Here is a 27,950-nt window from a genome sequence, read left to right as displayed (position 1 = left end):
TTCATCTGATTCAGCGTGTTCAGTCTGCAATCAAACAAACTTTGAATTGAGCTGAGTTGAAGTGCCTTTTGATAGCACTGAAATACAGATTCAACAGGCTGACTCTGAATGAGCAGGATAGCTGGCTACTTCAGCTGTACCCAAAAGAAATACTCATACTGGACAGAAATTACAGTGGAGTGCCTCAGGATAGAAATTTCTTATTTAGGTAACAGTGTATACTTAAGACACACCCAATGGATGTGGTAGGTCTGTTCTTCCAAGCCTTTAAAAAAAGCTTCACACATTCTGGTCCAACATCACCCAGCCTCGGCCAAGGTTAGCCAGTGGGATGAAGGGTAACAGGATTCCGGTGTACAGTTGCCATTTTGGTCGCTGGCTCAGATAAACTCTCCTGTAAGACCGTGTCTCCTAATTGTGAGTTGCTTTAAAATGATTGCCATCTTCCCTGTTTCTTCTTTCTAGTTACAGAGCTCGGTTCTGTTTTGGCAGGGGTGTGGATCAGAACAGCGGAACGACTGTGTGCCAAGTGCCGCCAATGTAGCCTCTCTTTACTTCGCGCCCGGACGGATTCTTTAGCCCTTCTGCTGCCCGGTGCTGCCGTCTCACTCCGCCGTGCGGAAAGCGTAGAGGCCTCACACTCCGACTGCCCCGGGCTGCAGATGGCGTCCTCGCCGAGGGCTGCCAAGTCTAAGCCGCTTTGTTCTGCGGCAGAGAGCACCAGCCGGCCGCGCCCCGCCAACATCCTTGACAGGAGAGTCGAGTGGTGCGGGATCAGGGGGAGCGTGAGACCTCAGAGGCCGCCGCTTCGGCGGAACCAGAAGCGAGATGCGCTGTCTGGATGACCGGTAGCGCAGGACACCCCATTATAATTGCAGTTAAAGTTTCATTTCGCATCAGTCCGCTTGTCTGGTTTTAGGATCGGGGCGGCTACCATTGTGACCCTCTGTTCAGCCGGCTTTATTGTTTTTCTTTGCGAGCTGAACCGGTGTGGTTTGACATTTAGTTTCCAAATCACTGATTTGAACAGGACTTTTATTTGGAAAAAACAGGCCTTTTTTTAAAATGAGGTGAGGAAAAACAGTTGAAGAGAAGATTGCATAAATCCCTGTGGTTATACATCGTTTTACAGCTCTGATGGCAGTTTAGAGGGCACGGGAAATGTGCAAACGCCTGCAGATGCCTGCGTGAATGGCACAGCGGCCCGTCCTGTCCGCGCTGGGGTTTCAGGAAGTGCGGTCAGCCCCGTCCGCCAGGTTTAACACGGTGGTGCTGCCCGAACTAAGTCGCAGGGACCGCAGAGATCTATTTATGGGGCCGTTTTATTTTACGAGTGTGGTGTGGAGACATTCTTGACTGGCACGTAAGGCCTTCTGTGGGGAGCGTTTGAGGGGAAGCAGGCTCAAAGTTAGCACGCTGTAAGGGAAGGGTTTCTCCGGAGGGTGTGCAGGGCTGTCCCTCAGAGAGAGAGAGATGGAGGGAGAGGGAGAGAGAGGGGGGTGGAGAGGGCGAGGAAGAGAGGGAGAAAGAGGGAAAGATGAAGAGAGGGAGAGAAAGGGATGGAAAAAGTGAGACGGGGATGGAGAGAGGGAGAGAGAGAGAGAGAGAGAGAGGGAGGAGGGGTGGGGAGGGAGAGAGAGAAAGATGGAGGCAGAGTGGTTGGGGGATGGAGAGAGGAAAGAAGAAAGTCAGGGGCTGGAGTGAGAGGGGTAGAGAAAGAGGGAAGAAGAGGGTGAGATGGGGATAGAGAAAGAGGAGGGATAGGGAGGGGGAGAGAGAGACAGGAAGAAGGGGATGGAGAGAATGAAAGAGACAGTGAGAGGGACAGAGAGAGAGAAGGGGAGAGGGGGAAAGTCTCTCGGGAGTGGGGCTGAGGAGGGACAGCGCACAGAGCTCTCTCTGGGCTGTCAGCTCTCTGTCTCAGGGGCTGCGGGGGAACCTTGTGTTGTTGCATCTGTGTCCGGCATTAATAATTGAAGAGAATGGATCTCTCCCTGATGGAGAGGGGTGATCCGCATCCCGGAGGGTCTCCCCCCGCTCTCTCTGCAGCACCACCGGGAGGGGGGGGGGTCGTGTGTCCCCCCGGCAGCCCTGTCAGCGTGGGCACGGGACGGGGGAACCCTCACACGGCTCCCGAATCAAAGCTTGCCCCCAGCCAGCCGCAGTAGGTGCACCGTGTCTCCATAACAGAATCAGCACATAGCGAGCAAGTTCAGGCCAGGTCCATTGATCAGCACATAAATGCGCATAGATTTGTACCGAAGCAGGATAGATACCAGACAGCAGAGAGACAGAAATCAATCAGATTGTGTAGGGGAGAGGTCACATGCAAAATTCCATTCGCTGTAACGGAATGTATTACATTACATTACATTAAATTATTGTCATTTACCAGATGCTCTTATCTAGAGCAATTTAGATTACAGTTCATACACGATATCCATTTATATAGCTGGATATTTACTGAGGCAATTGTGGGTTAAACACCCACCCACCTTAGGTATCGGCGTCGCCCCCCCCCCCCCCCCCCCCCCCCCCCCCCCCCACTCTGTGGCTACACTGAGCTCTCGCGGCTCCGGCGGGACCGTCTGTGCATTACGTCATGCTCTCACTGAGCGCGCTCGGAGCGCCTCCCTGCACGTGCTCCCGCCTGCAGCCGCCGCCTCCTCCTCACCCAGCGGTGCGGGGAGCTCAGAGCCGCGCGGCTCGCCCGCCGAGGGGACTGGCTGCACCTTTTTCCTTTTGCTTTACGCCCCTCTTTCCCCCCCCATGACGGCGTGGTAAACACCTGCCTTTGCATTCGGTATCAGAGCCGCTCATTACACTGAAATGAATACCTCATCGGTTTCTCCGTTTTACGAGTCTGGCTGACTGTTTTTTCATTAAGGGAAGCCCCGGAGGTCCCCTTTAATTTGTCACTGGAAGTCTGAAACGACAGGGGAGAGATGGGACCAGGGGCTCTGTGCGGGATGCTCCTCTCTGCTCATCTACTAAAGGGAATGCTCTCATGTTAAGGGGATCTCGGGTGTCTGTGCTCCTGGCTCTGGAAGGCACCTCCACCATTCATGCACTCTGACCCTGTGACCCTTGCCTAAAGGGGTATTTTGAAAAGCATGCATTTTGGTTTTCTGCACGTCTTCCAGAAATACTGCAAAAATAACCTCCCACAAGGACTTTGCTCTTTTAGATACAGCCCTGTAGTGGTATTTGATTGCATTAATGTTTGATCTGTGATTGTTTCTTGTTTTGGCTGATAGCAGAACATGGCCGATCTTCTGCCTCTTAGTCTCTTCCTCGTATTTCAGTAAAATCTGACCGTTCAAAGCCAGTCTGCAGCCTGAGCTTGTTAACTGACTCCCCTCCTCCCTCGGCCCTTCCATGATGCTGAGAAAACCCTGTGGTTCAAGGGCCAGATTCTATATCCCTCACAGCCTGCTGGAATACCATGCTCAGTCTGCTGACACCCACACATCCATGGAGAACAGGCACAGAAAATAACAAGCCTCCTTTGTGGGCAGATCAGCTTGATTCATTCCCAGCCACAGCTTTTTTTTCCCTAGTGAATTTCAAGCAGGGGATTTACCCTTTCTGGCTAATTGAACAGTTATGGAATGACTGTCATTTTAACGGCCATGTTCCGATGGCCAGCCTTTATGACATTACCAGCACATGGCATATGGGCGGGCTCTGGTGCAGAGAGGGCAGGCTCCGTCACACTCTCTGGGGTCATTAGGAGAGATGTGGAGTGTGGGACCAGGAGATTTTAGCCCGGATGGCCTCAAGAGAGATTGGCTTGATATCTCCAAATCAGCCACTTTTACCCAGGGCTTATACACATCACCAAGGGAGTCACACCTCCGCTGGAAGGGTGGGCCAAATACAGACATGGTGTAGCGTGAGAGCAGATTTAGGATGGCGGTCAGGATGGAGAGCTGGTGGTGGTGTGTGTGGTGGAGCATGTGGAAAATGCCATGTGTTTGATTGTGCTCACAGACAACACAAGGAATTTGTCAGATTTTTCAGTGTAAGGGTTGCATTGCCGTCACGCCCCAAATGCCTTCTGCATGCAAGTGCACGCGTGCACGCGCGCACACACACACACACACACACTCATTCAGGCATCCTGAAGGGATAGGCCAGAGTAGCATCGCAGCCCCTTATCACACGCGATTGTCTGGACTTTTCCCTTTGGGGGAGATGGGTGAGTCTCTCTCCATTCTCCCTGTCTGGCACAGCTGCTCTCCAGCAGGTCTCCCTCTCTCTCATCGATGAGCTGGTTGAGACAGGGGGCGGCAGTGTAGCATGGTGGTTAAGGAGCAGGACTTATAACTGAAAGGTTGCCGGTTCAGTTCCCCACTGGGGCACTGCCGCTGTACTTAACTCACAATTGCCTCAGTAAATATCCAGCTGTATAAATGGTTAACATTGTCAAAAAAAAAAAAGTAACCAATGTAAGTTGCTCTGGATAAGAGCGTCCGCTAAATGCCAATAATGTAATGTAATATAATGTAACGAGACGCTGTGTGTAAACTGCGCCATGGTGCATACTGCACTGATTGCTGCGCGATCATCAGCCGATTGCGTGACTGCTCTGAGCAGAAGCGGGCAGCGGGAGAGGCCTCTCACTAATCCGAACCTTCCCGCTGTTAAAATGCAAGACCATCGGTGGCGGTCTGCAGTCTAATTGCACATAATGACTCGGGGGTCGAGTCCTTCTGTCAGATGGTAAATTAGCCGTGTGAACATGTCAGATCTGTTTTTTTCCTCTCTCATGTGCCTCTGACTTAATGCATCTTAATGCAGCATTTTAATACTTCATGAAGCAACCTTGCACTTGTAGTGTGTGCAGGCTGAGAAAGTCTTCAGCATATTCACTCCTGACAGTCTCTTTGTTGTTACCAGGCGCTTGTAAGGAACAGAGAATGAGAAGGCGTTTCACCTGGCAGGGAGATATGAAGCCGTCGTGTTGAGGCGACATGAGTATTTTACAGAACATGGTGACCTCATACTTCAGTCAGGGACGAGATGAGGAGGTCGAATCACCCAAGGAGGATAGGTGAGATGATAGCCGAGAAGCTCTGGTACCGCTGTGCAATCATGGCTCGAATACACACACCGGTCTCTGGGGGCATGGCAGTGTTCCTTCTGTGGACGGCCCCCTGGAATGCTGGGTAATATGGGGACCCTCAGGAAAGGAGTGCTGGTCAGCAGTTCTGCTTGGAGTGGTCAGGCTGCGTTGTGAGGATGAGCTGGGGGGCGCTGAGCATTTCCTGCTGTGGATATGTGGCCATTTATCACGTCTCGCCCAAGACAGAGGAACCTCTAATATCACTCGTCCCCTCAGCATACGCTGCGTGTTTACCTCCATGATTTCTCTGCTGTTGCTGTCTGATGTCAGAGACCGCTGTCAGAATTCGCTTTCTCCCAGCTTGCATCTGGAACTCGGCTGTGCGCACGTCCCGAGATGTGAAGGCGAATAGGATTGTGACACAGCTCGCTCACATGGCAAACTGAGTACCTCTCAGCGGGTGGTGACTGTACCGCTCTCGCGCGTGCGGGGTGGAGCACGTGGCTGTGCAGAGTCAGAACGCTCGCACCAGCAGCCGCGGTCACGGTGAGGAGGAGGAGGAGGAGGAGGAGGGAGAGAGTCACTGTGGAGGCACAGAGTTGAGCTCGTCCCCCTCGCTGGGGGGTTCTCTGGGGGTTCATGCTGAGGTAGCCAGCGTGCACGTCGGCTGGCCAAGGCAGGAAAGTGGAATTTTAAGGGGGATGGGGGTGGGCGAAAACTTAAAAGCAGCGAATTACATTCTAAATGAATGCTTTTACATTCGTTTTAAAGTAATCAAACTGCAAGGTCACCCTTTCATGCGGTTACCAAGGAGAAGTTGTTGCTTTTACGTTTCCAAGGGGACGGCGCGAATGCCGGCACATTGTTGCTGGCTGAATAATCCTTGGAGCGCGGTCATTAAGAGCACACACCGAGAGGCAGCCTCTTTCCCTCTTTCCCAGCATGCACTGGGAGATGTGATGGTGGGGCGGGGGGGGACTCGGTCCCTGCTGGGCAGCTTTGATGCGCACCCACAGGGAGCCTCCTCTCTGATGCTGCTGGCCCCGGTGCTGCACTCACCGACCTCCCAGGACTGGGAGAGTCTCACACTCGCCCCCCCACCGCCACCCTGCCAACACTACAGCCAGACAGCCAGAGCGCTCTCATTTCTCACCCGGTCAAAAGGCCTCAGGGGTCAACCTCAGAGGCAGGCCTGTTCTAACAGCCCCCCCCCCCCCCCCCAAGATGGGTCTGTCTGCCGAGGCCAAAGAGCAGCCTCAGGGACTGCGAAGGGGCTGTCAGATGAACCTGCATGCTCTTGGGTGTGTCCCCGCCCTCTGCAGAGCAAGGCGAGAGGTCTGAGGGATGAGGGATGGATGTGTGATCACCCAGCGGGCAGAGTCACGGGAGGTGGCGGGCCAATAAAGGAGTCAGAGAACGCTTTTCAAGCTTTGCGGTCAGCGGGACTTGCCTGCGCTTACATCATCACATATCCCCACCCCACGGGCTACCCCCTACAATGACCCATCCTCCCCCCTGTAATCTCGTTAAAGGGGGGTTTATTTACTCGGGTCATTTTCGGATGGCAGAGTTACAGCCCTTTAACGGGGGTGCGGTAACGGAGGGAGGGGGAGAGGGTGCACCCAACGCTACCTCCCAGCAGGTTTCTCGGGGAGAGACAGTCATCGAAAGGTCACGTTCATCAGAGCGGGTCACACTTTAAAGTGTTTGCTCCCCCACTCAGATCCTAATAATGGTTTTACAGCTGACCTGCAGTCGGAGAGTGGAGTGTTACAGCTCCTCTGTGCTGATAGCTGCTCTGTGTCCTGCAAAGTATCTGCAGCAGTGTGCACAGGAGGCTATACGCAGCTGTGGGACCTTGCTTCTTGCCATTTCGTGCCATTTCATCATGCCAAATACCAGCCTCTAGGGTCAGGCCTTCCTGAGCCTTTGAGTGGTTTACTTGACTAAGACTAAGACATGTAACATCATATCTTTAAGCTGGACAAGAATAGCCAGGCCTCTGTAACACTCCCCCACCAGGCCTCTGTAATGTTCCCCCGCCAGGCCTCTGTAACGTTCCCCTGCCAGGCCTCTGTAACGTTTCCCCCACCAGGCCTCTGTAACGCTCCCCCGCCAGGCCTCTGTAACGCTCCCTCGCCAGGCCTCTGTAACGCTCCCTCACCAGGCCTCTGTAACGTTCCCCTGCCAGGCCTCTGTAACGCTCCCCTGCCAGGCCTCTGTCACGTTCCCCTGTCTGGGCTCAGTTTTTTCCCAGCTTTTGTTGCGCTGGTTGTTCTACCTGGGCCTGGCATCCTCACTAAGGTAAGCCTGATCAGAGCTGACGTTTCGCTGGTAAGATCAGGGCCAGTAGCTGACCGTGGTGCAGTGCAGGTGTTTGCCTCCTGCGGCTGGAAATACGGAATTGATGGAATTTATTCTGGAGCCGCAGTGATAAACGCCGGCTTTATGGACGTGGTTAAACTGTGTGCTCGGGCTGCTTTATTTACACCTCTTAATGATTTATCCCTGGCAGTGCCGGAGAGGAAGACACCAGCGTCGGGCTCTCGCCGCGCGGCCTGGGTGACGCGCCGGGCAGCTGCGTCCGAGCCAGATGAAATACTCCAGGTTAATAAGAGGAAAAAGAGAACCTCTCTGCGCCCGTCTGGATTTACGGAGGTGGTTTATGTCCTGTTTAGGGAAATACTCGGTGCTCTCAGGCAGGCATTGGCAGGCTGTACTAATCAACCCCCGCTCTCTGGATCGTCTCCTGGAGGATCCCTCTGATGGGTCTTTGGCTGCGAAGCCTGCAGCACCTCGGGCTGCCGCCCTCACGTCTCCGTTTAATGAAAGCATTAGCTCAGCGTTGCTTGTTTACGGCAGTGCTTTGAACGGCTTTCTCAGATGTGATGTCATTTCCTGTAGAGCCCGTTTAGCGCGGTCAGTCCCAGTTTTCAAAGAGGCAGATATGCCACATCACACTGCTAATTACCACTGTGTGACCTTATTAATTATTAATTCCTCCTGAGGAGCCGGGTCCGCACTGATCACGAGGGAAGGGGTCCACGTGGGCTGGGACCAGAGGTATGGCATTGAGGTCAGGGTGCTGCTCTCGTATTTATGAGGCTGCTGGTTGATATTCCAAGCGGGATGCTGCTGTGGTGTCCTTTATTGAGGCACGTCAGGACAGAGGGTGGGTATGCGCTCGTCCACATTTCTCACTTTTTGAGTTTGATGAGTCTCACACGGTTTTGACAGATTCGGTTTTGTCGAGTCCTCCTCGGGTCCCCTGCTCGGGATATCCCACTCTGCATTCTTCACGCGCCCTTTTGCTTCGTTCAGAGCCCTCTCAAGGGTCCCAGTGAGAACTGCCCATTACGCTTTTCCCCCCTCTCCGCTTTTGGCCAGTGCAAACCCTCAGCGGAGAGCCACTGGGGAGGCTCTTTCTGCAGCGACCTCACGGTGTCCGGCGCGGTGGGTTCAGTGTGACCTGACAGGAAATCGTTAGGCTGTCTGTGGGAATGAAAGGACAGCGGGGGACGCCGCTCTAATGGAAGCCGAGCTTCCTGTCTGCTCCGCTGTCGTCCCCTGGGGACCCCCTCAATCCCCCCCCCCCAGGCCTCCAGGCCACACCCCTCCCTCCCCACTGCTACCTCCCTGCCAGAGAAAACATTCTCCTCCTCGTATGGATATTGTGAGCTCTCTCTGACCGTTTATATCTTCTGAATGGAAGGCACAGCTAGGAAAGGATGCAGGTTTAGATTGGTACGCTAATGACACCTTAAGCTCCTCTTGTTTGTAAAATGTAAGGTATTGGTTGCTTTTTGTGTTTTGTGTTTTATTTCTGCTTCTGTTGTCAGTATGTTGTCTGTTGTCACTATTGCACTTACAGGCATAAGAAATGAGCTTTAATCCGCTGTGAGATTCTATAGCTTGAGAACATCTGGTTGAGTTTTTTTAGGGTGATGAGTTTGCATTGTGGTTTCCGTCTCTCCCTTTCTGACTGGATCTCGTCAGTGTGTTCTTCTTGACTGTGTGGTTCAGCAGCAGAGGTGGAGCCAAAGACATCGCTGGTCTTGGTGGTCTAGACTCTTGCAGGTGGGGGGTTTTTGTGTGTTATTTGGTTTTTGTATAGGTTTGTGGCGTTGTGTGTGATTTGGCTTCTTGTAGGTGGAGGTGTTATGTGTATTTGCAAGCCTCGGTGTGATAAGGTCACTTAAACCTGCAGGTACTGAAGTGGTGGCATGAGAGACAGTCCTTTTCTTTCCTAGACAAGTACAGCTGGCAATCAGAGGATTAGTCAAAAAACATTTTTTTTGGTTCTCTCCAGTAATAAGTTACAAAAAAAAAGACCCTGGATGCTGTACGCTCGGATTCATCTTTGTGATTGAGGTAAAAACGTGGAGTTTGATCTCTTTTTCTGGTTGTACTTGCACTCGGAAGATCTGCGTCCAGTAAGACGTGAGAAAGTCAGACTCACTATCAAGGGTGTTTGAAAGCCAGAGGCTCCGGCAGATGGGTTTGAAAGCCGAAGCAGAGGCCTCAGCTGTGTGTCTGCCTGTGCAACCTGCTCACTCCTTCATCCAGGATTTGTTTCCCGGGACGATGCGCCGCGTCTCTTCTGACAGGGTTTGACTTTTAGGCTTGACGCATAGCTGCAGGTGGCAGCAGGCCCACACCCAGTTCCCCTGGCGTGCAACGCAGCTTCAAGTCTCCGCCCCCCGCTCACACCCCCCCCCCACCCGCTCCCCCTTCCGAGCTGCCATCAGTTCTCTCTTAAAATCCTTTGGTTCTCCCCGTCTTGGGCTTGCGTTTCTGCCTCTGGGGTTGTGTAGAATCGCAGTGAAGGCAGCCGTGCCTTTGATACAGTTTCGCAGGCCACAACCTTTACAGAAAACCTCTGCGGAGCAACCAGTGTGCCCCTCGCAAATTAGTCTTGTTCTATCCTCCGACAAGCTGTTCCGGGCACCTTTTTGGTAAATACCGAGAGCAGGCAGACTCTCTGCTGTGTAGTTTACTGACTGTTCAGAGAGACCAGAGCAGCAGCGGCAGCGATGCAGCAGTGTTTCGGCACACGCCACGGGGACGGCGTGTTCAGCCGCAGAGGTGCCCTGTGAGCCGGCGGAGACAGCCTGTTCCATTAGCCTCAGAGCTGATCGAGACCGTCGAGCCCGCCGCCCGCTCCCCACCAGCGCCTGCACCTCTGTGTGTGAGAGAGGACTGAAAGCTATCATTTACATTTACATTTATTCACTGTCCAAAGCGAATTTCAGATGACGTACAATACAGCACAAGCGAAAAAACACATCAACAGTATTAGAAGCACTACATTACCAGGTTTCAGTGGTTGGCCAGGCAGGGTACAAACTAGCAGGGAATGCTAATGAGTGCTATTCACTGCGTGTGTGTGTGTGTGTGTGTGCATGCATATGCTTGTACCTGTGTGCTCAGTTGCGCATATGCAATTTTACACTGCGCGTCCCTGCGGGTGACAGCAATCGGCTTGGTCACACCTTGCTTACTGGTTTAGTGGCTCGGGTTCGACAGTTGAGGTGGAGCTCCAACACGTCTTTCCCGTGTGTGGGGAAAGCTTCTCCCGAGTGTGTCAGTGGCTTTGTGCAGAAAATTTGTTTTCTGGGCCGTTTGTAAATACAGGACTACCTACACAGCAAGTCAGTAGGATTGTGTGTGTTGATGCTGTATGTGTCCTGTGGGACGCGCTGTTAATATCACAGCAAATCGTATCTCACAGGGCTGTCTGGTGTCCTTGTGCTACTCGCGCTGCGTCCGTCAGGGCCCCTCAGTAATTCATGAATTTTGATCTCTGGGACAGAACTCAGTCTCTTGTAATCAGGTTTCAGACACATGCTGAAAATCCTCTCCATTTAACTACCTATACAGCTAAAAGCAAAAGCGCTAACAGACACGTCCTTGTAGCTAAGCCTCAAGCAGGCTCAGCTAGCCGATCAATCTGCCACTTTCATTTGTCAACGTTACAGTGAGGAGCTGCGAGAAGTCCATTAGACGTCCCAGGGAAGGGTAACGGGAGCTCCTTGCTGGGCTGCTGGGAGTAAGTCTCAGTATTGATTGAATCGTTACTAAAGCATGTTGTTGCTGTGTTTTTATAAGGGAACGGACAGCTGGGGTCTCAGATACTCCGCTCGCGTCTGAGGTGCTCAGCCCACTCCCAGTCTACGTAAACCACACGCCGTTCGGTGCTTTCAGTAGCTCATCTCTGATGAATGCACAGAGGGCTAGTGAGGAAGACTGCTTTGAATGCACTAGATACACAGGCTTGGGCGTGACCTGATGCATGATGGGTAAGAAGCCCTCAGGTAACCCTTCACGGGCAGGGCGGATCAGCACCTCGCACTGCGGACTTCCTGCCACAGCATCAGCCTCCTGTGCCCTTTAGCCTCTGATTTGAGAAGGGCACCATTAAAAGCTCGGCTGCGGTCCCTGGCTTCCTTTTTTTCCCCTCCCTCCTCCTTCCATTCCGGATCGTCTGAGCAGGGGTCAACACAAGGGTCAGAGCAGGGGTCAGCACAGGGGTCAGCTGTTCCGTGTCAGCATCTGTTCCCCCTCTCCTGGCTGTGAACATGGCCTGTCCAAAAAGTGTGTGTCAGGCCTGCTGAAGCTTTGGCATTGCAGGTGCCCAAGACCCCCCAGCTCATCTGTAGTCTGCCTTTATTGTAGCTGGATAGACTACGGCTGAGAGAAAGAGGTGTCAAATTCTGCCTGATCCGGTCTGCCGGAGCCCAGTGGCTCCCTTTACAAAGAGCCAGAGAGATCCTGATTTTCCTCTTAATAGGCTCTCTTTCTCGATAAGTTCAAGCGCTTATCCCTCAACCTCCCCGACACTCTCTTCCCCACGGAGTCATTTCCAAAGTTAATCTCTCACAGTTTATGGTATTGCAAACCGAAGGGAGACGGCAGTATCAGCAGTATCTCCTGTGTCCATCAGTTTAGCTGCATGTTGGATGAATGTGAAGTTGAATGACGAAAGGACTAACAAATGAACAAAAGGAGGGTTTGTACAGAGTCGCCATTTCCCACTTCCTCTCCAGCCAGAGTCTGGCCTGCTTTACTACACGGGGGGGTGGACCTGCTTCACGTTTTCCGAAAACATTCATGCAGCTCTATTCAGTCCATATGTATTTGATTCGTTTTTTTCCCCCCTCTAAGCTCCTCATACTTATCTCAGCTTCTCCATCATTCCCGGTTGCCCCAGGGGCCTGCTGTCTGCAAATCCTGCAGAAAGCCCTGACATTTTCTGCCGTGCTGCAATTACAGGGAATCTTTATTGTTTCTCACAAACAGGGAGGCAGGTTTGGCGTGGTACCAGGTAAGGGGAAGCCCGCTGCATTGCCGTCTGCGTTAGAGTGTACGTATGAGGGCGCTCTCCGCATGCTGCTGATGTCACAGCTTGGCGGTTTGCGCTGGGGTCAGCTGGGCCCAGGCCTCCCGTTCTTCTACACGATGACTCATCGGAATCGGACAGATGATTCCCCAGCCCACATAGCAGATGCTCAGCTCTGCCCTATTATACAGCACAGCACCCTGACGCTACATACAGTATCAGTTGAAAGTTTGGACACGCCTGATTAAGACAATGGGAGACATGCATTCAAAGACTTTTGATGCAAATACTTTTCTGATCTAAAGAGATTTTGATCTAAAGACTTATGCTTCAATGCTCGAAATTTGTTTCTTTTTTGGTTATTTTTGGCTACTTTGACGAATCTAAAACATAAGAATTTTGAGTTGTTTAATGCTTTTGTGGTCACTGCATAATTCCATTTGTGTTATTTTGTAGTTTTGATGTCTTTACTATCACTCTAAAATGTGGAAAACAGTAAAAATAAAGAATAAAAGTTGTGACCAAAAAGCACTGGTACTGTACATGTCTTTATAAGGCGGCCATGCTCGGCGTGGTGCAAAGCAGCACGAAAATGAATGGGGCAAGTCACAGAGCATACAGCCCAGGTTTCAATGCGCGCCTTTTTCGATTTCCTGCTAAAGTGTGAAATAGCCAAGCTATCCATATGGTAATTCCCGGGGCTTTAATCTGCGTTGAGCTCTATGGGAGCAATCCGTTAAATCTGCGCTAACCGGAGCCCGAACAGGCATGAAATCGGAATGTCTTTCATACGCTCTACACAGTGTAACATAAAGAAGCTCTCTGTTCTCATTCGTTCCAGCCCCAAAGGGCCGAGTCAGACACCTCGATGCGCTGAAGTTTAAGTTCTTTGCTGATGCCAGGATATTGCAGCATTGTGCACCTGTTCCCTTGGGTTCGCTCGCTGCTTGATAGATGACCTTTTCTGATTGATGATCATGTTTTTTTATAAATCCCAGACGAGATATTAATGTGATATGGATGTTTCCCGCTCTGGAAGCAGAAGCTCCCTTGATTCATCTTTGGTGCAATTTACCGGCGCTTAGTGTACACCTGCTACAGGTGCCTGCGGAGATTCGGGTACCTCGTCAGCTTGAGTGAGCTGAAGCGTTTGAAGCACGCCGCGTGTGGATTGCACGCAGGAGTTTAAATCGGGCTGTGAGCATTTTCCGTCATTGACAGACTTTCGGTTTCCTTATGGGCAGAAAGGTGGATCTTAAAGCTTGAGCAACAGCTTTTAGAAATGAAAGGTGAAGTGAATTTACCGTCTAGATCATAACTAGGCGTAGCCCTACATGGGTTGCTTCAGCACCGTTGCCGGGTTTGATCCCACACCCTTCTGGCGGCTGCTAATGCAGCTAAAGAGCAGATCCTCTCCGAGCGGCCATCCGTGCCCTCCCTGAAGGCCTGCATGCCCCAGTAACCACCGCCCACTCAGCGTAACGGACTCCAGCCATCATGAGTCCAGTCTGGTCTTGTCCAGGTTAGTGAGCTCGTCTTTCCGCCTGCGGTGCACAGGGGTAGCCCGTTTGATGTTTCCTCGGGGGCCCGGCCGCTTGCAGACGGCCGAGGCGTTTGCATAAGCACTCGAGCACCGACACGCGCGGCTCTCCCCTTTGAGCCCAGCGTGGAGCGGGGGCCATTAGTTCTGGCTGCCTTCTCCCAGCCTTCTTTTTTAATTAGCAATCCCACTAATGGTCATCTAAAACCAGGGGTGGCCATCTTCCTTTGAGAGCTGTTCGTTTCCTGTTTTTTGTGTCTGCCAAATTCTCTGGTGCAGTTAATTGGCTGGCCATATACATTTGCAACCATCGCATTTCCCATAATGCTTTGCAGCAGAAATGTTCATTGTGTGCCAGGCGCACAATGTGTAATGTGAAGTGTAGTGTAAAGTGGTATGTTGCTTATGAAAGTAAAACGAAGAATGAAACCGCGTAATGATGGGGCTGCTGAAGACCAGCGGTTGGAGCAGAAACCATGGTGTGATACTGCTGATGTGCTGTAGACTGAGATGACCGAGGTGACTCTCCCTGCAGGATCGGGTGTTTGGTGTCGACGGCCTGTTAGCTGCGTTAGCCATGTTAGTTGCGTTAGCCGGGTTAGCAGTGTTAGCGCCGATCCGTTAGCATCCGGTGACTGAAGGTGGCTGATGCACGCGGTGAAGGGCATGTGCTCAGCTGCAGTGCGTGTGCGCACGTAGCCGCGCAGGACGCGCGGTCCGGCTGCCGCCTCCGCGCGCCGCAGGTCCGGCGCCCCGCGCGGCTCTGAGGTCAGGTCGCGGGCCGGGGAGGAGGAAGCGCTGACTCAGCCGGCCGGGGTGGGCAGCGGAGGCTGAAGAGCGGGGCCGAATGAGCTCTCTGATTGGAATGGATTTACTGATCCACAAAGACTAAAGGCAGGTGGAACTGATTAGGCCTTACTCAGCGCTATTACTTTGCCACAGTGTTCAGTCATTCCCCTCTCAGTGAAGGTTATTACGCCGCCGAAAATGGGCTCCTGCGTCAATGAGATATGGTCTGTAGCAGGAAGAGTATCGGCTTTTATCAGACCTCGGCGGGATTAAGTGCAGGTGCTTTGTCTCGGTTGGCGATAGGAGCGCTTTTCCCCCCGGAGGTCTGTGACTTTCCGCTCGCGGGATTACGGCGTGCCGAGCACTCGAGCGGAGATAACTTCCCTAATGCAAAGCGTCACGTTCATCCTCAGTCTGAGCACACTCCTACAGGAGGGAGGGAGGCAGGGAGGGGGGCCCGTGCCTAATGGGCTCTGCTACCCGCAGAACTATCTGAATATGATCACGCAGAAGAACCTGGTTCTGTCACGTCCACACAGATCCGGGCTTCAGCGGCCAGTAAATCTCGAAGCCATAATTGTGCAGGAAATGTGCAAGGTTGTTTTCTTTATGCTAATACAAGCAGTCTGCATGCCAAGGGAGCGGGAGTGATTGGGTACGAATGCGGTTTGTATGGAAGGGGAGGAGTGGTTGAGTTACATTGGAGAAGGAGTGGTCGGGGGAATGGCACGAGGGGGTGGTTGGGGTAGGAGTGCATTTTGGATGGAAGCTGGGAGTGGTTGGGGTAGATGGAGGGGGAGTGGTTGGGGTTAGAAATGTAGTTTGAATGGAAATGGGGTTAGTGGGGTACAAAGGCAATTTGGATGGAAAGGGCAGTCGCTTGGTAGATGGGGGTTCACCGTCCGTTCTGAACAGGTCCTGTAAGGACTCCTTACAGGGCTAACGGAGGAGCACTGAGGTCGACCAAGAATCTGTGTTCATGTGGTTGGAGGGCGGCGGTTGAGCAAGATTGGCGCGTTTGTGGTGTGATGGTGTAGTATCAGGTGTGGTTTGATGGGGCGTATGTAAGTGCAGCCCAGTTAGGTTGGACATTTTGGGTAAGGCAGTGGGGTAGTACGGGGCATATTTTGGGTAAGGCAGTGGGGTAGTACGGGGCATATTTTGGGTAGAGCAGTGTAGTAGGATGGGGTATATGTTTGGGAAAGAATTGGGGTTGTATGAGGCATATTTTGGGTTAGGCAGTACAGTTGTATGGGGCATATTTTGGTTAAAGAAATGTGGCTGTATAGGACATATTTTGGTTACAATAGTTCGGCTGTGTGGGGCATATTTTGGTTAAAGCGGTGCGGATGTGTGGGGCATATTTTGGGTAAGGCGGTGCAGGCGTGCCCAGGCCCGGGCAGAGCGCCACTCGGCTTCCCTGGCGTGGCTGTAAGCGGCTTTAGCCTGCAGCCCATCTGTTCAGCCAGGTTGTGTTGGTGAAAGCAGAGGCGCTCTCTGAACTGCATTAACAGGATAGAATGCTAATGCTAATTAGCAGATCTTTCAACAGATTCCCCTCTGTTTAACGCGGCCCTGTTCCGAATTCTTCGGCGGGTTGCGCGCCGCCGCGGACAGCGGAACAGGGGATAATTAGAATTTAAATTGATCCGGTTCGGGTTTCTTTAGAGGCCCTTGTGTCTGTTAAGAGGTATCTGTCAGGCTCTCGGCTGCTGAATGCATGTTCTGAATTCAGGCCCGGCTCTACTGAGGGTCGGTGATTGATAGGGCCATTGTGCTGTCGGCGTGTAGCGTCGGGGCGGTGTCGAAGAAGGTGGTCGCGGTCTGCCCTTGGACATGCGCGGCTCGCTCTCCATGTCCTCAGTGTGGTGTGGTGTTCACTGTTCATGTCCAGGGTAGCCGCTGAGCTTGAACGATCATGTGCGGCCTACTCTGAGGACCCTGTCTCATGCTTGGCTGTAAGAATTTGAGAGCGTGGGTGGAAGCTTTCTCTCCCACCTACATGATTGTGTGTTTGGCAGTGCTTGTGGTGACTTCTGGTGTGTCTCGGTGTGTGCGCGCGCGTGTGTGTGTGTGTGTGTGTGGGTGAGAGAGAGAGAACGAGAGAGAGCGCCTGACACACCGGTCTGTCTCTGAGCTCAGCAGGGGGTCTCTCCACAGCACTGTTTTCAGAGCTTCTTAAAAAGCCTCCCTCTTGCGGGGTGAACTCTGCACCCTCTCCCGGCTCATTTCACAGCCCAAAGAGGAGGCTGAGAGGCAAGCCAAAGAAACCACAGTGCGAAAAGCAGGGGGATGAAGGGGGAAGCCTGAACCTCGGCGTGAACCTGGCCGAGCGGTGACCCTACGTGGTCGCTGCGAATATATGCGGTCACGGTTAACGCGGAGGCAGAGAGCAGCTCTGCTCTGCAGCTCTCCTGCATGTGTGTGTGTGTGTGTGTGTGTGTGTGTGTGTGTGTGTGTGTGTGTGTGTGTGTTCCCCTCTCTGCGGGCCACTCTGAACAAAGTGCCTTAAATGAACACACAACATGCTCCTCCAGCCATACATTATTCACCAGCTCCAGATTTAAAGAGCAGGATCAAAAGAACAACTTACTCAGCGCTTTCCCCAATGTAGCTGTGCTGTGTACGGAGGCTTGTGAATGTAATTTACAGTCAATCCGTTTTATTTGAGAATTTCTTACACTGAACAGTTACAAGAATTAAGGGACATTTTTTGACCTCCTGATGCCAGGGGGGACAGAGGGTAGTCTCAGAAGGTCCCCAGCAATCATTCCAAAATGCCTGACCTGAGAAGTCCCACACCAGCTACTCTTTGACTCTGCTAGAGTGCTGCTATAGCCTAATACTGCTAGAATCTTGCACAAAACATATCAGTATCCTCTTGAAGTCACAGTGTAAGTGGATCAAGAGTAGGTCTGTTGTGGATTTTGACCATGCACGAGGCACTGTGCACATTTATTTGATTGAACTGTTTATCTTCGTTTGTAATTTTTGATTGGTCAGTCCTTTCCATGCGCTTCCTCGCTGATGGAGAGGCTTATTCTGTACTCTTCTGATGTCTTGATTGGTCCACTTCTTTTCATGTGGGCGGAGGATAGGCTCTGATTGGTCATGTTGTTCGCGGGGCGTGGCCCTCAGCTCTCTGTGCTTATAAACAGCTCGCACGCTGTTCTGGCAGTGTTTTCCCTCAGCTCCAGCCGAGAGGGGGGGATCTCCCCGGGGTGGACCCGGCAGCGGTGCGTGCCCTGTGGCTCTGTGTCCATGTGGAGGGGGCTCCCGAAATGCCTAGGATTATTCCTATCTCTGTGTCTGGGACAGGACCACCCACACACAGCGTGGTGCAAGTAAATAAGAAAGCCCACATCTCACTGTGTGTGTGTGTGTGTGCGTGTGTGCGTGTGTGCGCGTGTGCGCGTGTGCGCGTGTGCGTGTGTGTGTGTGTGCGTTCGTGTGTGCGTGTGTGTGCGTGCGTGCGTGCGTCTGCAGCTAAACAAGCTCTAGCTGAGAAGCCCTGATTTGGTGGGCCTGTCACAGAAACGGCAGCTGCTTCTGGAGAAGGGAAAGGCGCGGTCGGGGCGGGGCAAAGGCGCGGCCAGGGCGGGACGCAGGCCTTCTCTTACGCGGATGGGTGGCTGTGAGCAGCGGTAACCGGGCTGGGAGACCCGCGAGCCTCACCCGTCTCTCCTCCTCTTCACAGGGGCCCTTTCAGCGTGGTGCGGAGATGCATCAACAGGGAGACCGGACAGCAGTTCGCTGTCAAAATAGTGGATGTGGCCAAGTTCACCTCCAGCCCTGGGCTCAGCACAGAGGGTAAGGAACACTCAGTCCCCTGTCTTCCTCTCCCTCTTTTTCACTTTCTCCCCCCCCCCCCCTTTCTCTCTCTCTCTCTCTCTCTCTCTGTCCCTCTCCCATATGTTCATCTGTTTGGCACAGTCCCCTCTCCTACCCCTTTCCATCGCAAAGACGTCACGGTGTCCCTTTTTTGGCTCTCTGTCTTTGTATGCACCCTTTAAAAATGTGTGTGTGCGTGCGTGCGCGTGTGTGTGTGTGTGTGTGTGTGTGTGTGTGTGTGTGCGCGTGCGTGCGTGTACCTTGAACAGAAAGCTCCAGGGAGAGTCACCACCTTTAGGATTGATGGTGATAATAAAACAGAGGAAGAGAGATGGAGCGAGAGAGAGCGCGCGACACACTCCACTCTGGGACCAGAGACAGGGTCTGCCGTGCCTCTTCCTGTAGAGCTCAGCAGAGCTGCTTCAACTCTACATATTCCCATATATTTACACATGTATTTAAACACAGTTAATCATGTAATTACATTACGATAATCGTTTTATTTAAGGAAAAAGATATGGTGAAGTTGACAGTCCCATGCAAACCTAAATCAGCTAGGAAAAGGTGGTGGGAATGTCACTGTGTGCCCGGTCATGGGAAGTAGAATGAATTGTCCTGCTGACACAGCTCATCTGGGAGTGTGCCAGTTTGTCCCGGGGTGGCAGGAGAACAGTGGCACAATGCCCGGTCCCTGAGAATAGAGAGCCGACCCCCGGCCCACGCTAACCGTGCCCTACACTAACTGCATGAATCCTGCTGACAGACCGGGCAGCCCATTTCCCACACTATCCCCTTAATTTTGCTGCAAAACAGGCAACCCAATTACCCACATGACTTGCTGAATTCTGCTGCAAACCCAATCCCCCACACTAACCGCTGAATCCTGCTGCAAACCTGGCAACCTGTGCCCCACACTAACCGCTGAATCCTGCTGCAAACCTGGCAACCTGTGCCCCACACTAACCGCTGAATCCTGCTGCAAACCTGGCAACCTGTGCCCCACACTAACCGCTGAATCGTGCTGCAGAGCGGACAGCACCCTCAGCCATCCATCACCCCCAGCTCAGCCGCGTGTGAGAGGGGAAGCACACCTCTGACAGCTTCCGAAGACGGTCCCTGACCAGATTAACGTTATTGCAAAGCCGCGCTCGGGCTGGGTCCCGTCGCTTCGGTGGCTTGCCCTCAGGTGGTTCGCAGCACAGTGTGTGGGTACAGTGCGGCTGTGTGCGGCTCGGCTCCGGTGGCCGGGTGCGGGGGGGGGGGGATTCTGCGCAGTCTGCATGTCACTCGCGTCACTCTCTGAGCCGAAGGTGTGCGTCTGCGTCATGTGACCAGGGAGTCTGGCATCGCAGGGCTCTGAATTAATTAGAGACGCCTCCTAAACCGGGGCTGCCAGTGACGAGGGGGGCGGCCGCAGGCCCCGAATTAGTGCAGACTCGTGTGGGATTTGGAGCTCATTTCCTGCTAATCTGCGGTGTCAGTCTGAACACACTGCAGCTGGGGGAGAGCTCTAAAGCTCCCACACATACACCTGTACGCACACACATACACACACACATCCATACACATGCGTGTACACGCACACATACACCTGTACGCACACACATACACACACACATCCATACACATGCGTGTACACGCACACATACACCTGTACGCACACACATACACACACACATCCATACACATGCGTGTACACGCACACACATCTATACAGGCACACACACACCTGTACGCACACACATACACACACACACATCCATACACATGCGTGTACACGCACACACATCTATACAGGCACACATACACACACACATCCATACACATGCGTGTACACGCACACACATCTATACAGGCACACACACGTCTGTACAGACACACGCACGCAGACACACATACATATGCGTGCACACACATCTACACACACACACACACAAACACATATGCGTGCACACACACACACACCTACATGCATACACACACACATCCATATACGCACACACTCACCAACACGTGCATGCACACACATACACCGGGGTTCGGTTGCTTTGGAGCCAGAGGAAGGGAAGGCGTGTCGGTCACAGCACCTCAGAGCGCGTGGCGGCGCGTTGGCCGGCCACAGCTGGAGAGATGCGGAAGGCAGCGTGCGTCTGTCACCGCCCGCACCGCCAGCACCGCCAGCACACTCAGCGCTCTCCCTCATAAAGCACACCGTGTCCTTTCCATCCTCAGCGCTCACAGGAGACCCTGTTCCCTTTGACTTCTGTAAGTGTCGGGCTTAGAAGTACGCGCCTTCCCTGCCTGCCACTCTGCTAGCTAACAGCTGTTAATACCCGCGGTTCCTCACACACATTCACAGGCAGGGAGGCGGGCGATTGGGATGTTTTCACGAAGCGCAGCTCCCTTGGGTGTGTTGTTTGATGTGTGGTGCTGTGCGTTATAAATCCAAGCATTAGGGAGCGCGGTGGCTGGCGTGTGAGAAACGACTCGATGAGCTGAGGGACCCGAATGACTCTGATGGCTGCTGTTGAACAAACACTGTCATTACAAACTTCTGTAAACGGGTAAAAGTTCGTACGTTTGTATAAAACCTGCTTGTAACCATGTAGTGAGTTTCTATGGAGGAGGAATGGCAGAAAGAGAAAGGCCACCAGCGTTGCATGCTAACTCATTTAATGGGCCTCTGTTCTCTGAGCCATTAGCAGACTCAGCGTGGACTGCGTTTCTGCGCTAATGAGCGAGGCAGGGAGGGATTCTGGGAAGCGGTGCGCGGGAGCGGGCGCGGCCGACTCCCCGTGAGCCGTCTGCGACGGATGGAGGCAGTTAAGCTTCATCATGGAGCTAATCATTCACTGCCTGTTTTCGTTTTTTTCCCCCTCATTACAGAGCGGGTCGTGAACCCCCCTCCCTCCCGGCTCCGCTGCGCCGTGGCGGCCCCGGCGCGGGGTGCGGAGGGCAGGGGGCGGGAGCAGGTGCGTCTCCGAGGGGCCCTGAATGAGCAGCGCCCGGAGTTCCCCGGCCCTCGGCGCACTCTGATGATGTCACTTCTCTTGAATGTAAAGACAGTTCTGCAAGTAGACCCCCTGTGTGACATGCATAGGTGTAGAACTCTGCTCGCTTACTTAAGGTAATTTAACTTAGTTAAATCACTCAATCACTGCGTACTCTACATGGTCAGTCTGTGCTTGTGGTCTGATGAGTAGGTGGCAGTGTAGCGTAGTGGTAAGGAGCAGAGCTCGTATCCAAAAGGTTGCCGGTTCGATTCCCTGCTGGGGCACTGCCGTTGTACCCTTGAGCAAGGTACTTAAACCAGAATTGCCTATCCATCTGTATAAATGGGTAATATGTAAAAACTGCAACCTATGTAAGTTGCTCTGGACAAGTCTGCTAAATGACAGTTACGTAATATAATGTAATGCATTTGGTACCAGTGGCTGTGATTCTGATTCTCGCGAGGAGCCGAAAACGGAAAGGCTGACAGGACGGGCGGGGAGGGAGGGAGGGAGGGAGACCGCGGGGACCACACACGAAGATGTAACGCCAGCCCTCCCGGGTAGGACCGCCGAGCGCCGCAGGACTGCTGACTAAAGTAAACACGCAGCCGCCGTACGGAAAAAAATAAAAGGGTCTGCGTTTAACGAGAGGAGCCGCGGCGAACGCAGGGAGGGACCCTGACCCCCCCCTCCCGCTGCGGAAAGCGGCCCTCCAGCTCCTCCCCCGTCTCCGTGGAGAGCTGACTCGCGTTATCAGCCACACATCCTCCTTCGGTCCTGTAACAGCGGGGGCGGGCGTCAGTAAGCTGCCTCTGCGTCGCGCTTAAAAATCCCGCACGGGGGCTCTGGGTCTGCGGTGGAAGTACTCACTCGAGATTCTGAGCGAGACGGGCGTTTGGTGAGAGTCTACCGTGCACACACCTGCCGAATTTAATTAGAGGCAAATGAGAACGTGCGGGTCGCCGATGTCGCGGGTGTCGCCGTGGAAACGGGAGAAGGGGACCGGGAGGGGAGCGCTCTGATGATTTGGGGCGAGAGGAGAGCATGCAGGAGGTCCCGGTCCTGCTCCGCCCGCAGAGCGGGAGATGGCGGAGTTTGGAGTTAGGTCACATCTCGCCGCCGGGGCCGTGTCTGTGAGCGTGGGGCTCGGGGCCTAGCGCTGTCTCCTCTGTCCCCAGAGCACCTGAGACACCCCCACAGCAACCTGCGGGTATGGCCCCACTCAGGGGCAGACATGGAGAGAGAGGGAGAGAGAAGGTCAGAGAGGGAGAGAGAGGGAGGGAGGAGAAAGGGTGAGAAAGGGTGGGAGAGAGGGGGGTTGAGAGAGAGAGAGAGAGAAAGTGTTCAGTCTTTATCAGAACCAGTAACTGCAGGTGAGCTGGAACAGTGGAGCTAAAGCAAGCTAAAGCCTCCACCGCCTCCACCGCATGGCTTTAGCTTGAAAAATGAGCCTGTTTGGATTATGAGGTGAAAAGAGTCCATTTCGCTTTGTATTTGACGGGTACTCTAAATGTAGTGTACACAATTTCCTGTGGCTGAACTCACGGGGGTGAAACCTCTATTACGGAAGGATATTTTCTTGTTTTTGTTTGCCATCTCTGAAAGATAACTACAGGGTTCCAGAGACGGCCTTTTTATGACAGCTCGGAACACCAGTTGGGAAATATAGCACATTTATTGTAAAATACAGCAAATAAACTCTGGCAGACAAATCTAAGGGGGAAATGCACCTTTCTCAGCCTCTCATAAAATCAGTCTGTTCATCTCTGGCCCACGTCTTTGAGATGAGTGCATACTGCAGGCCTGCTCTACAGTGCCCAGCCTCTGTCCTCTGTGAAGTCACTTCCTTCTCCTGCTGTGGCACTCAGACACATTACATTACATTATTGGCGTTTAGCAGACGCTCTTATCCAGAGCGATTTACATCAGTTATCAGCCGAATATTTTGCTGAGGCAATTGTGGGTTAAGGACGGGGGAATCGAACCGGCAACCTTTTGGTTACAAGTCCTGCTCCTTAACCAGTATGCTACACTGCCGGCCCACACACAGTGTGTGGCAGTGAAAGGAGATGGTGATTACAGACCAGAATGAGGCCCCCTTGTTTATCAAAACGCGTGACCAAGGCCGCTGGTGACACCCCGGCCCACAGGCGCCGCTTTCAGACACACGTCACCGCTCTGATTCTTGACGCGTACTCCCGGATTTCGCCGTTTTGCGGAGCGTGGAGAGAGCCGATGGAAGCTGCCGCGGTTGTTATTGCGAGATCTGAGGCGAGGGGAGGACAGACGGGAGGAGAGCGTGAGAGCCGGGGGCCCTGGAGACGCTCCCGCGGCTCTCGGCTCCTGAAGAGTCCGGGCAAATGCCACGTCTCTTAATCTCCGTCCGTCGAGCGGGAGAGAGACGTCACAGGGGTTTCAATTAGCACGACACTTAAACCAAATTGGCCCGGCGATGCTGGACCGCTTTCATCCTCCTACACGCGGCTCAGTGGAGGAAAATGGACAGCTTTAACCGTGTGTTGGCTGTTGGCACGTATATTTATTCATCCGTTTCTTATGTGCTGGGCCGTGGTGCAATTCCCCATCCTCACCGTAGGGGGCAGTGTCCATCTCAGATGTTAGACGTTATGCATGTTTGTGTGGTTCCTCCTATTATCATCCCTTTAGTCTTTTCTCCCCTTCCCTTCATCCCTTCATCAAACTTCAGTATAAGTTATCGACTTGTTTAACACGTTTCATCAGTTATTCATTTCGTGTTAAACCTCCGCCTAGTGTTACCCAGTTTCCATCCCACAGTGGACAGTTGAGGGAAACAGATCAGCCCCCCCCCGCAGCTCTCTCTGGCCTGAGCCCTGGTGCGGACCAGCTGTGAGCTCTGTGTTGGTGGAGAGCAGTGCCAAGGAGCAGACCCCGTCTGTCTGTCTGTTTCTAGCAGTGGAACGGTTCTCTCCGTCGGCGGTGTCGTTTGGATTTCTGTCCCGGCGGTCGCCAGCCCGGTCCCACGTTTCCGTCGTGCCCGCAACGCGCTGCTGCCTTGCCGCCTGCCGCTGGCGAGTGAGCAGAGTCACAGGGCGCCTCCAGTCAGGTCCCGGGCTGAATCCAGATCGCCGCCCTGTTGGCTCTGAGAGACATTACATCACATTATTGGCATTTAGCGGAGGCTCTTATCCAGACGGTCTTACGTAGGTTCTGATTTGTACATGGTACCCATTTATACAGCTGGATATTTACTGATGCAACTCTGGGTTAAGTACCTTGCCCAGGTGTACAGCAGCAGTGCCTCAGCAGGGAATCGAACCAGCAACGTTTCGGTTATGAGCACTGCTCCTTACCACTATGCTACACTTCTGAGAGAGGAGTCGGGGGGGAAAGAGATTAGCCCTTTTATTAGGCTACAGAAACAGGGGTGGGAGTGTGTGTTGCTGCCTGCGCCTGGAGCGCCTGGGGGATTCCCGAAGTTGGGCAGCCGAACCGAACTTTCTCACCGTCTCAAAAATGGCGCCGGGCTCGGTCCCCCTCGTGTTTGCCGAGATAAGTGTTTGCTTTCTCCGTGCCGTACAGACGGTGCCGTGGTGGGGCCCCTGGGAGCCCTCTCCACGGTGTGTTTGCACGACGCCGTGAATGCCTACTCTTCATTAAAGCCGGTGTATTGAGATCCCCCCACCCCTCCACCCCCTCTCCCTCTTTTTTCCTGGAAACTGATCACAGCCCTCTCCTTCTGGTGGAGCTTTTAAAAAAAAAAAACCATGCGGCCCCCAGGGGCCCGGTAAACCCCTCTTAATACTTTTGGCTTCCAGCTCGGTATCGACGGCCATCGCTCACAGCGCTCAGCCCCTCAGCATCGCGGTTCTTTTGCAGATATTTCTCTATTTATGTTCATTTGAAAGCAAATAAAAATTTGGCAAACTAATATAGAAGAAAGCAGACGGCGTGTACTTATTGATTTATTTGGATTTTTTCCCCCCCTCCCGCCTTATAATAAAGTCGAGCCGCGGTTGATTGACTGCTACAGACGCAATGTAATGTGGCTCTCATGTCACAACAGGAGTTGAGAGGACAACATGCGGGACTGCATTACAGTACATTATTGTCATTTAGCAGGTGCCCTTATCCAGAGCAACTTACATGAGTTACAGTTTTTACATGTTATCCATTTATACAGCTGGATATTTACTGAGGCAGTTCCAGGTTAAGCACCTTGCCCAAAGGTGAAGCAGCAGTGCACCAGTGGAGAATTGAACCAGCAACTTTTCGGTTACGAGTCCAGCTCCTTACCACCATGCTACACTGCCGCCTCTACTGTACCCTCTCCCGCTGACGCTACTGTACTAGCCGAGCTATACCTTCTGACACTTTCTTCTTCAGACACCCAGATGTAAACAACATCAGCCTAGTAGTCAGTGGTCACTTTCCTCAGGTTGGGGGGGGGGGGGATTCTTTGGCTAAGATCTTTGGGAAAACATGCCCAGCGTTTTAGATTACGTGCCAAGACGAGGCATTGTGTGCTGTTCCTCCCAACATCAAAGCCAAATTAGCGAGTTAGCTTTTTGTGCAGGGCAGCAGTAGTTTGCTGTACGATGAGGATGACAGAGACCGGGCTCTGGGCTGTGAGAGTTCTTAAGCTGCATTATCAAAGGGAATGTTTCGAACATTAATGCTAATGTTTTAAAGTTGTACAGAGGAATCAGAGTCAGGCAGAACTCTGTTTTATTCAGACTGATACCTGTTGCTCAGAAGAGTCTCTGTTTAGCGCTGGCCTGAGAGTGAGGTCAGTTGTACGGAGCGCGGTGAAACCCGGTCCGTAGCGCAGCGGAGGGTGGTGAAGGCGAGGCCCGTCTGTTCTGTCTGTGGCGGGAGCTCGTTATCGGCTGTGAGGGAGCGTGGTCGCGGATCACAGACGGCCCCCTCCGGAGCCTCCAGCGTCCATGGCTCTGATCCGCGACGCAGCCCCACGGCGGACGATTGGCTCATGCACACAGCCGCCACCCCCCCCCCCCCCCCCCGTCTCTCTCGCCATCTCTTCCCGGAGCGAACGCCAGCGGAAATATTTCCGGTAGCCAAGATGGTGTTGGTGGCCGGGGCTGTTTGTGATAGCAGCTGTGTGGATGGCCTTTCTGGCAGTGGAACGCCAGGCTCTTCCAGCTCTGGGGAAGAGACTCCTTTCAGGCCAGCTGGGAAGTCTCACTCAGAAGTCCCCGCCTCCATTCATGACTCCACCCCCCCCTGCAAGCAGGCCCCGCCTCCAAGAGACGCAAAGTTCGCCAGACCTTTTCTGTCGTTTGAATGCGCTTTTGAACTTGCAGCAACGTCACCGATTTCACAGCACAGGAAGCGATGAGTCCGCCGCACTCAGCAGAACTCCATAACAGCTCCTCGTTATTCAGACCGGGCGCAGGCAGCTCTAACGAAACTATCATCACGTTAACGCGGGCGCTTTCTCTGATACTCGTGAGATTAAGACCTCGTAGGATTCCGGTTCAGGGACGGATAAGTCCTGGATTTTGATGACAAAGTGTTCCACTTCATTGGAAACATGAAATAGCAGTAGGGTAATGGCCTGTGTCAAATAACGATAACGACTATAAAAAAAAAAAACATCCAACATATTGTCTCTTCCCAGCCTGCTCTGAGGTAACCAGCTACCCGTTCCCAATAGGCACGCGTACAGCACGTTCTGCATCTCCACGGTATTCATCCCTCTTTGTTCCAAGCTGAAGAGAACAAACCGTGTGTGCGTATCGAGAGAACCACCCCCGCCACAGGCTGCTTCCTGGTGAGACGCACGTCTCCGTGCGGAGAATTCACCACTACGGCACACACAGGTGTGCGGGATCCCCCAGCAAGCGCGCCAAGACGTCACCAGAGCTTAGAGTACCTTCTGTCCCAAAGCAAAAATATGCTATCTAATATCCACAGTAGTGAGCTAATATAACATTACACGATCGTTACTTTAGCAGGCAGTCTTATCCTTACACTGGTTACAGTTTTCACGTTATCCAGCTGGATATTTACTGAGGCAATTGTGGGTTAAGTACCTTGCCCAAGGGTACAGCAGCAGTGGCCCTGCAGGGAATCAAACCTTCAACCTTTCAATTACAAGTCCTGCTCCTTACCACTATGCTACACTGCCGCCCATAATATATGATTAGTTGTTCTGCAAGAAAAGGACTGCTTGGGATGTGAGTGTTTTGATATCATGCAGAAACTATCAGTTGACATGAGCCTTGGAGAACAGACTGCAATTTTAGGTACACTTCAGGCCCCGGGTTAAGGTGTGTACGAAATGCGGAAGGGGTTAAACGCATCATGGTGCACAGAAGCACTGCCCCTCTTTGAGTCTTTGTATTCCGAAACATGGCTAACAAAACAAGAGGTTATTTTGAAAATGCC

At 52.9% G+C, this 27,950-nt stretch overlaps 1 protein-coding gene across 14 annotated transcripts in view; it reads left to right on the top strand.

Moving 5' to 3' along the window:
* The window catches only part of LOC118789197 (peripheral plasma membrane protein CASK-like), a 136,170-nt gene that overhangs the window by 41,709 nt on the left and 66,511 nt on the right, over window positions 1-27,950 (top strand). For all 14 annotated transcript variants that reach the window (XM_036545531.1, XM_036545532.1, XM_036545536.1 and 11 more), the window contains exon 2: window positions 18,434-18,546. In XM_036545531.1, the coding sequence (XP_036401424.1) occupies window positions 18,434-18,546 (113 nt within the window). The remainder of the gene's footprint in view (window positions 1-18,433; window positions 18,547-27,950) is intronic.

The sequence above is a fragment of the Megalops cyprinoides genome, chromosome 14, assembly GCF_013368585.1.
Source record: "Megalops cyprinoides isolate fMegCyp1 chromosome 14, fMegCyp1.pri, whole genome shotgun sequence".
NCBI classification, from domain to species: Eukaryota; Metazoa; Chordata; class Actinopteri; order Elopiformes; family Megalopidae; genus Megalops; species Megalops cyprinoides.
This window is presented reverse-complemented; position numbering and strand designations above follow the sequence as displayed.